This window comes from Brachyhypopomus gauderio, chromosome 7 (assembly GCF_052324685.1).
Source record: "Brachyhypopomus gauderio isolate BG-103 chromosome 7, BGAUD_0.2, whole genome shotgun sequence".
NCBI classification, from domain to species: domain Eukaryota; kingdom Metazoa; phylum Chordata; class Actinopteri; order Gymnotiformes; family Hypopomidae; genus Brachyhypopomus; species Brachyhypopomus gauderio.
Window position 1 is genome coordinate 14,260,120 of NC_135217.1, and position 9,797 is coordinate 14,269,916.

At 37.4% G+C, this 9,797-nt stretch overlaps 1 protein-coding gene across 4 annotated transcripts; it reads right to left on the minus strand.

The window, feature by feature from the left end:
- Positions 1-80: 80 nt before the first annotated feature.
- On the minus strand, positions 81-4,355 carry thnsl2 (threonine synthase-like 2). Of its 4 annotated transcripts, none has more exons than XM_077011970.1 (9): positions 4,324-4,355; positions 2,743-2,985; positions 2,365-2,559; positions 1,775-1,927; positions 1,360-1,596; positions 1,075-1,223; positions 860-985; positions 577-731; positions 81-390 (listed from the first exon to the last, which is right to left on the minus strand). In XM_077011970.1, the coding sequence occupies exons 1-9, from the start codon at positions 4,352-4,354 to the stop codon at positions 162-164; spliced, it is 1,518 nt and encodes a 505-aa protein (XP_076868085.1). In that variant the 5' UTR covers position 4,355; the 3' UTR covers positions 81-161. The 4 variants fall into 4 exon arrangements, with proteins under 4 accessions (XP_076868085.1, XP_076868086.1, XP_076868084.1 ...); XM_077011971.1 differs by lacking the exon at positions 4,324-4,355 and adding an exon at positions 3,846-3,926; XM_077011969.1 differs by lacking the exon at positions 4,324-4,355 and adding an exon at positions 3,449-3,822.
- Between the last annotated feature and the right edge of the window lie 5,442 nt (positions 4,356-9,797).

Consider the following 9,797-nt stretch of genomic DNA (forward strand, 5'->3'; position numbering starts at 1 on the left):
GGGGAAAAACAATCAGATAAAATAAACTTGAAATTGTAAAATATTAATCAAAGAAAACAAAACAGTGGTTTTATGTGAAACACTGTTCAACAAATGTAATTTATTGTAAAAGGTTTGCAGGGTTCCTAATGGGTCCCAGAACCCCAGTGGGTCATTAAGGTTCAGTTCTCCTTGATGGAGGAGTAGAAGGGCTCCCCACGCTGCCTGGAGGAGTGCACAGCCTCCAGGAGCTCTCTCAGCACAGCTTCCCAGTCATCCCCCTGCTCCAGATCTTTACAGCGCGTCTCCTTTGTCTCCAAGGCTCTCAGCACTTCAGGGAGGTCGAGGGGCAGGCCGGCCTTCAGAACTGCCCCCACAAACTTGGCCGGGGAGGCAGTTGCCAGGCAGCACCTGGGTGAGGCCCAGGGAGAGTTTAAAGCAGATGGGTCAGGACGTAAATAGTGTCACAGAGTCATCATGACACATCATAGTGTGACTTTCTGTTTGCAGTTGGTGTGTCACGCTTGCATTCATTAATGAGAAATTGACACTGGCAAACAGATAGAGCATGTGTGTGTGTGTGTGTGTGTGTGAGACCTGTTTTCCCCAGGGCGGATAGGGGAGTGGTAGTGATGCCAGACACCAACAGCTGTATGAGGGCACACCAGATACTGATTTTCCTCCCAGCATTTCACCATAGTCTCAATTATACCCTCATCGGTGACAGAGCCTGAAGACAACACTGAAGACAGCTGCACAGACAGAGAGAGTGAGGGCAACATGGTTATATTCCTTAACAATGATCTCCTCAGAGATTTCTAAAGCACCTAACTGAGAAAATTATGAATATAAAGGCTTGGTACTGTATATCAGAGCAGACCTTTTTGTGGAGACTCTCAGACAGAGAGAGTCTATGGCTCATCTGAAACTGCTCCATCATCCCCTTCACCAGTGCTCCATCTTTCCCCAATAACATCCAGAATACACGCTCCATGTTATAAGGGTCCTAAGCAGATGTGAGACTATTAGCATGCCAGGATTATCTAAACCAGATAGGTTATATTGAAGCTACATTGACCACACTGCTCAGCTCACCTGGATATCAATGGCTGGAGCTAAAGTTTGCTTGACGCTGTGTGCCATGGAGAAGTCTCCTCTCTGAACTGTGCGGTGCATTATGTCGTTAGAATTCACCATGGCAATGAGTTGTAGAGGAACCCCCATCTGTTTTACAATGCATCCAGCTACAGCAATCCCCCCCCACACACACACACACAAACACACACACCACAAAATGTAAAACAATAGTTTTTACATTACACCTTAATAATAACAATTAAACCCAAGCAACTCAACCAAACCCAATTTAAATACCTGTACCTGTTATATTGCCTGCTCCCCCTGTGGGCACAACCACCTCCAGCTCTGGCAATCGGTCTCCTTCAGTCTCTTGCACTCTGCTCAACTGAAGGTAGGCATACAGAAAGTGGACCAGCTGTACCAGAATCCGTGACCAGTTCACAGAGTTCAGGCTCATAAGGCCATGGCGCTTCACCAGGTCCTGATCCACAAACAGCCTTCGCATGACCACATCAATGTCATCTGAGCTTCCATTCGCTTTAATTGTACAGTAGTTGGGGATGGGTTTCATGAAATTAAGATCACAAGAAAAATGCTAAGGTTTAATATAATAAATGTAACAAATCTTTGTACTGTAAATGCATTTTGGTTCCACTTATTAAGCAGAAATAAGAATTTCTTGTTCGGTCTACTCTGATGAATCTTTGCTACTTGCCTGCAAACACATGGACATTGTCCTCCAAGTGAGTGGTCATCTGTCTCTCCTGCACTGTGGTGATGCGGCCGCGGGGGAAGACCACAATCGAGTCCACTGTGCTCAGGCCTGACACGCTGCTGATAGCTGAGCTTCCCGTGTCCCCAGACGTGGCTGTGTGGAGCAGGTTGCAGAGACACAGATTCAGTTCTGCAGCATTTTAAAAAAGCCAGCCAGACTCAAACACTCTAGATACAAATCAGCCAAGTTTTGACAGTCTTTGTTGAAAAATTGTAAACCTGCTATCTATGTTGGAATGATGTCTGGCTTGTTTGGTTAGGTGGTGCATCTTTCTAAAGAGTGTAGCATCTCAGTCAAATAGAGTCATAGACAGGACCAAAACATGTAGATTGCAAATTCACAAGATAGTGTGGCATTTTTCAACCTGGCACTAAGGATCCACTAGGCTGTGTTCAAGGCACTCTTCTGAACGAAGTCATTAAGATGAATTCCTAACACCTGCTACAGGTGTGAGCTGGGCGAGAGCAAAAATGTAGACGGACAAGATTCGACTTTTAACTGAGATATGAGATACTGCGGGATTCGCTTACCTACAAGGATGGTGGCACGCCTGTCCTCCTTGTGTAGGAAATACTCCAGGAAGTGGGCAGCGCATTTCATGCCCAGATCTTTAAAAGCCAGTGTCTCTCCATGGAACAGCTCCAGGATGGACAAAGAGCCCTTTAGTCTCACCATCTTCACTGCATCCGGCACCGAGAACTTGGAAAAGGCACTTGATATGAGGGCTGGAATTAGAGGAGATAAAAAAAATAGTGATATAAAGAGTGTCATTTTGAATTCCAGTTTTGAGTTGAAAGTATCATGAACAGAGTTTAAGGTATCAAATATCAACAACTGGAAATTTTAGATAAGAGGCACTGAGCCAGGGATAGAGTCACAACTTGACAAAGAAAGAACAACTCCGTTACCTTCCAAATCATGTTTGGGGATCAAATCCTCAGGGATGAAGAGAGAACACACTTCAGTCACCAACTGCTGGTAGGACAAAGAGCTCCAGGAGCGGAGAGTGGCAGGGGACACATGGGGAATGGTTTCCGGCATGAACATGCCCCCGTCTGGGGCGTAGCCTGAGAAAAGCACTTCCCGAAACCCCCATCCCTGGACCCCTCCACGCGTGCTACAGTAGCGCATCTCGCTTCTACCTGCAGAATCTGTTGTGAATTTACAAAAGAAAGCTGGTCAATTAATATGTCATCAAATATCTGCAGTGAATATTTACATTAAGGTAAAACGAATGTTACTGAAGAGACTTATAAAATGATTCTAAAATGATTCTACTATTATATAACTATATTCGTTACAAAAAATATTTTTTGAAAGAACAATACCCTGCAAAAACCTTAGAAGACAACATTCTTTCTGATAGCACAATAATCCCTTCAGCAGACAGGGAACAATGAGGTTTTAACAGTGCTATTTTTATAACGGAATAGAAGACAACTCAGCAAGATGTTTTCCGACTCTCGTTATTGATAAAACAACCTGTGTCAACAAATCATAAATACACTAACTAGCAACAGGCATATTTGCATAGTAAAAAGCATATTTGTATAGTAACCTTAGTACCCAAACGTTTTATAAAAAATATAGGCTACTCCTGACTTATAAACCTAACTCTGTAGAGCGAGACAGTTCCAGGCTGCGAGACGACCGGCGAATAACACATTAAACTAGAGGAACGTATTTCAGTGTAACACCAGCGCAAAGGCCAAAGTTATTACGTGGGGACAGCCAATACAGAGCCAATACGGAGACACAACGAGCATAAACGTATACTTCTATTCCAAAATGAAAGATATAACTAGTTGTTCTAAAGCTTTTCAACGTTTCTTCAGCCGTATGTAGTATACAGTACGTAGTAGCCTATATTCAAACATAGGGTCTCTTTTCGATAGGAACATCTTAAAGGGTTTGGTCGGGGAAAAAATAATGAATAGTTTTTGTATCCCCGTAAAAGTTTTGCTACAGCTTTACGCTTTATCATACAAATTGGCCTGAACTGTTAACCTACGCTGGAGTCGTAACGGCATTCAACCTCTACGTCACCCAACATAGATCCTTATGACCACAGAAGCGACGAAAGGCTGTGTACAAACACCAGCGTTTAATCTATTAGCCAGAAAATAAGGGGAAATTCCGAGAATTATTGTCGAAGAAATAAGTTAACTGCTAATATTCTATATAAAAATTCATAGTGAAAATATCCGTCATATAAACTTTTAATGCTCCAGATTTCGTATATCAAGAATTGTGAATAGCTGTTTGATTATCATAATTCCTATGATAGATGGGCTGTAAGGGAAAATATATGACACGTCGTGCTATGCTGTATCACAAAAAAATATAGCTGAAGTTGCTGTTTATAGTTCCAACAACATTAATGCGAAGGAATGCAAAACATGAATCGTTCCGTCCGTTCTGTACCGTTGTAAAGAGCGCCGTACTCTGGTAAGAGTGAAAATAACATGTAAACATCTAAAATAGCTTACCTTTAAAAATGATTCTTAATCCGTGTATCATTCGTTCATTTGATATTCAACTGAAAATCAAAATCGGAAAATCAAAAAAACAATTAATTATTTTGTTTTTCGTTTTAAATACAAAACAAACAAACAAACAAACAAACAAAAAAACAAACCAGGTTTGTATTTTTCAGTTTTTTATTTGATGATCCAAACAAAAATAGCTAAATTAAAAATCGGATTCGGAGCCGAACTTGATTTTGATTTTTTAACTCGACCCATTTGTTTTATGATCTTATGATGCACCGTTTAAAAGCTATTGACATAATTAGACAAAAACTGACCTCCACAAATTGGTGCAAGGTAGAAATACCCACATAAATGTGCCATATTTTGTCAATTGTGATTTTTTTTCACCGCAATCGAAATTTGTCCTCCACTTTTTACCCATCTGTGCAGTTAGAACACACACACACACACTAGTGATTACTAGGGGGCTGTGGTGCACACGTGCCCAGAGCAGTTGGGGTTAGGTGCCTTGCTCAAGGGCACCTCAGTCATGGCCTCAAGCCTGGGAATTGAACCCATGACCCTCCGGTCACAAGACCAGTTCCCTACAATCAGACCATGACTGCCCGTTGTATTACAAGTTGTATTACACAAAGTGCATCCTAAATAACAACTATATAAAAGTTGCAGATTGTTATTTAGGATGCACTTTGTGTAATACAACTTGTTTGGTGGTCTTATGATGGACCATTGAAAAGATATTGAAATTATTGGAAAAAAAAAAACCAGAGTGCGCAGTGCTCTGGAGCCTTTACTACCGCCACTTGCGTCTGTGGTAACCGTATTAATGTAATTTGTAGACGGTGCCTTAGGTCACAATAGTACATTTTAAATAAAATGTTGTATACAACTTAAATATGTATATTCCTGGCGTAAACAAAGTTGTAGGTATTTATTTTGCTTGCCAGAAATGAGAATTTGCACATTTTGGCACTTATTATTGAAGAAAAAATTCCGAATATGCGAACGTGAAACCAACTTTACCGCAGTCAAACGAAGACCACGACGAACAACTTCCGGGGCACACAAATGAGTCGAGTTAAAAAATCAAAATCAAGTTCGGAATCCGATTTTTAATTTAGCTATTTTTGTTTGGATCATCAAATAAAAAACTGAAAAATACAAGCCTGGTTTGTTTTTTAATTTTTATATTCAAAATGAAAAACAAAATAATGAATGGTTTTTTGATTTTCCGATTTTGTTTTCAGTTGAATATCAAATGAACGAATGATACACGGATTTGTGTGCCCCGGAAGTTACTGATTTTCTTCGTGGTCTTCGTTTGACTGCGGTAAAGTTAGTTTCACGTTCGCATATTCGGAATTCATGTCCCGGGAAATACGGACGTTTGGTCACCCTATCGTACTAGGAATACATTTAGCAGCTAAGTTATTTTTACTGACCTGCGCGTTAGCCCCAACATGTTTTGCGTTGAGGTGGTAATGAAGGGTGGAAGTGCTCCTGTGATAAGCGAACTCCTTCTTGCATAAAGTGCACTTTTTGTGTTTGTACTTCCATCTGGAAGTTTCTTATATTTAAATTTCCCATCCACACTGATAAAAATACTGTGCTTTATCTACTTAAAAAAAATCAAGGCAACTTTTTGCATCAGATTATTGTGTAGATCAAATACGACTAGTCTTTGTATGAACTACTTAATTTTCTTTGTGCATGTTCAGTCAACTTGACTTTGCAAGTCCAGTCAACTTGACTTTGCAAGCCCTGTCAACTTAACTTTGCAAGTCCTGTCAACTTGACTTAGTGTTTCTTGGCATTGTTTTGTATTAATATAATCACCTTATGTTATCAACTTATATTTTGGAAGATTTTGAAATGCAAGTTCACTCAAAACAACTTGATCTAAGGACTTACTTTTATTATGTATACTCACTGGTGAACAGTCATGGTTTTATTTTTGTTATTGTTTTATTCTATCTTCAACAATAAAAGGACAAGGGCACAAACCCTCTACCTTCACTATAACATAAACTATCATAATAAAGAAAAAAACAATTGAGTATCGGAACCTGAGAAAGCATATTGGGAGAATCTGAGAGAGTTGGGACATAGCTGGGAGATTCATCATTCAGATGTGACACCAGGTCAGGAGCTCATCTTCCATTTAGCATGGGTTACCTCTCTGTCTGCTTGTACATCCGTTTCTAAAAGAAAATAAAACATACACAAAACATGTTAATTTAGCTGTTCATACTCCTTTTCCATGGTCAAATTCAAGCAGTTTTAAAGCACTTTCAAGGTGTATTTTCTATATTTTCCAGCATCTTACAGCTGTAGTAAATTGCATATTTATACAAATACACATACTCAAAATGATTTGTTCACTTTTCATCATATTAAAAGAGATGATACCGTGTTTGGTAATAGCAGAAAAATAAGTGTAGTACATAAACTTGTTGGCGTATTCAGTTAACTAGCTATCTTAATATATGCTTAAAATATATGGTAGTTTGGTTGGGTTTGCTCTGGTAGCTAACCAAGCTAGCATATAGTTTAACTAGATTTGCATTTCCTGAAGGAAATACATAGTGCTTGAAAAGAGATGCAAGTCTGTGTGTGTGTGTGTTTGTGGAGTGAGTATAGCCAAATTTCGATTACATTTTCAAACATGGAAAATGCAACATTAAAATTAAAGCATGTTCCAATGATTTCAAGCACTCGTATGACCGTGTTCGCGCTAAAATTACAAAATGCTAGCTTTCCGCCACTATGAGCCACTATTTTTATAGTCGCTTAGCAGTAGCTAGTGAGCTGTCGCACGTTTAGTTAGCTATCTGAGGTAACTGTTAGCTATGCAGGTTTCCTCTGGGTAGCTTTCTAACGTTTATACACACACACACACACACACACAATGATTCTGCTTTATATTATTTTTATTTATGCTACGATGCAAAATTTACCTTCCGTCAGGTGTTGTTTGTCCTTGCAGGAGGTTCTCCATTTCCACGAGTGTCTGTGGCCAGTACAATGGTTGTTAAAAATAAAATTTGAAATATGGAGAAACGAGGAAAATAACTAGTGGCTCCTCCCACTTCGCGGTCATTGGAAAATAGTAAATATAACAAAAAAACAGTTTGTTGTATGGGTGTACGTAGAAAGATTAGCTGAATTTACATAAACACATCTTATTAAGGACAAAATGCAAAATATCTTGTATTTTGAACAAATACAAATTAATTTCAAAACAAGATATTCATGTAAAGTTACAAACAATTTTTATTGTTAATATCACATATTTAATTATGTTACATTTACATCTGCTCAGATTGATTTTTTTCAGTGCTCCGTAGCCTCTTCAGTCATCTCCATCATTATCTTATTGTGCGTCCATATAATCCGTGTGTGCCTGGAACTCGTGCACTGAGAAACATTCCAGTCTCATGCGTTAAATGCGTAAATTTTTTTAGTTCGTTATTTTCCTGTAATTAATTAATCGAAATTTTATATATATATAAAATACACTGATAAAACAGTGTATTTGATGGGTGACTAATGTTTTCTGGTGATTATTCGTACAGCCCTTTTCTGTAAAGTTATATAAGGATTGATAATTGTTTTGCATGCATTACCACAGACTTCAATACAATAGTTCAGGTGTGGAGCAATCATTTCATTATACAGCATATACAGAGCTTTATCATTAAATAAATCCCTTACTTTGTACATCAGTGAAATAGATTTGGCAATTTTTTTTCTTATATGATTTGTGTGTAGTCTCCATGTCAGCTTTTCATCAATGGTGACACCCAAAAACTTTACCTCACTGACTCTACGTACCTCAACACCATTAATTCTAAATGGAATATCTATAGTTTTCTTTCTATTACCGAAAATCATATAATTTGTTTTATCCAGATTCAATGATAATTTATTAAGTTGAAACCAAGTTTGTATTTTTACAAATTCTTTCTGTGTCATATCCAGCATGCGTTCTATATCATTCCCCGAACAAAAAAATGTGGTATCATCTGCAAATAATATACATGTGAACAGTCTTGATACATTCACCAAATCATTCACATGTGAAATAAATAGGTTTGGACCAAGTACGGAACCCTGAGGTACTCCACACGTAATATTACAAAGTTCAGATCGTACATCATTTAATTGTACAAATTGTTTTCTATTTTCCAGATAGCTAGATACCCACTGTAGTGCTGTTCCTCTAATCCCATATTTATTCAATTTTCCAAGAAGAATATTATGGTCAATGGTGTCAAATGCTTTCTTTAAGTCAACAAATATGCTAACACAGTACTGTTTTTGATCAACAGCCATTGTTATCTGTTCCATCAGCTCAATGAGGGCCATTGATGTTGAATTATTTGTTCTAAACCCATACTGACTGCTACTTAAAATATTTTCTAATCTTTTCACAAATAATTTCTCTAAAATTTTTGAAAACTGTGGCAACAATGATATTGGTCTATAGTTTTTAAAGAGAGATTTGTCACCATTCTTAGAGAGAGGAACTATCTTAGCTAACTTCATATTATCAGGAAATATTCCAGTTGAAAATGATTAATTACATATATATGTGAATGGTTCTACAACACAATCAATTATATCCTTCACTAACATCATATCCATGTTAGCCCAATCTTTTGATCTTTTATCTGTAAAATTTTAAACAATGCTTCATATTTCCTCTTTATCAGTTTCACCAAGAAAGATGCTGTTGACACAACCCATGAGTGTATGGCTTGTATGATTATCATCTTTTGGTATTTTATCTGCAAGACTTGGGCCAACATTCACATAGTATTGATTAAATTCATTCACAATTTCACTTTGATCAAATATTTCTTTATCATCTTTTACAAAATACTGTGAAACACCTGAAGTTGTTTTATGATTTTTCAAAACACTATTCATTACTCCCCATGCTGCTTTCATGTTACCCTTACTTTTATTTAGTAAGGCACTATAATGTTCCTTCTTATGTTTTCTTAAAATCCATGACCACTTGTTTTTATACTTCTTGTATCTCTTCTGCTTCTTTTGTTCTCAATTTCAAGAAGCATGAATACAAGTAATTATTTTTCCTACAGGCATTTCTTAATCCGTTCGTCATCCATGGCTTATCAACAACATTTCTCTTAACACAAATTTTTTGCATACAATTTTTTTCATACAGTGTTCCCAAAATATTCATAAACACATCATATGCTCTATTTACATAATTAACATACACATCTTTCCAATTTTGTTTTTTTTAGATCATCTTTTAGTTTATCCATAGCTTTTTTTTTATCTATTTATCATTTGTTTTTTTATTAAAACTGTCTCTTTGCTGTGCTGATTATTTTTACAAATTGTAAACACTGGCAAATGATCACTTATGTCAGCTATCAAGATCCCACTTAGCACCTCTTCATTTCTTATATTTGTAAAGATATTGTCAATCACTGTAT

Coding starts and splice junctions, on each gene's coding strand:
- thnsl2 (XM_077011969.1), bottom strand. CDS start 3,500: ATGTGTTATTCGCCGGTCGTCTCGCAGCCTGGAACTGTCTCGCTCTAC. Junction 986..1,074: donor CTCCAGCCATTGATATCCAG/GTGAGCTGAGCA, acceptor ACATCTGCTTAG/GACCCTTATAACATGGAGCG. Junction 732..859: donor CTGAGAGTCTCCACAAAAAG/GTCTGCTCTGAT, acceptor CTGTCTGTGCAG/CTGTCTTCAGTGTTGTCTTC.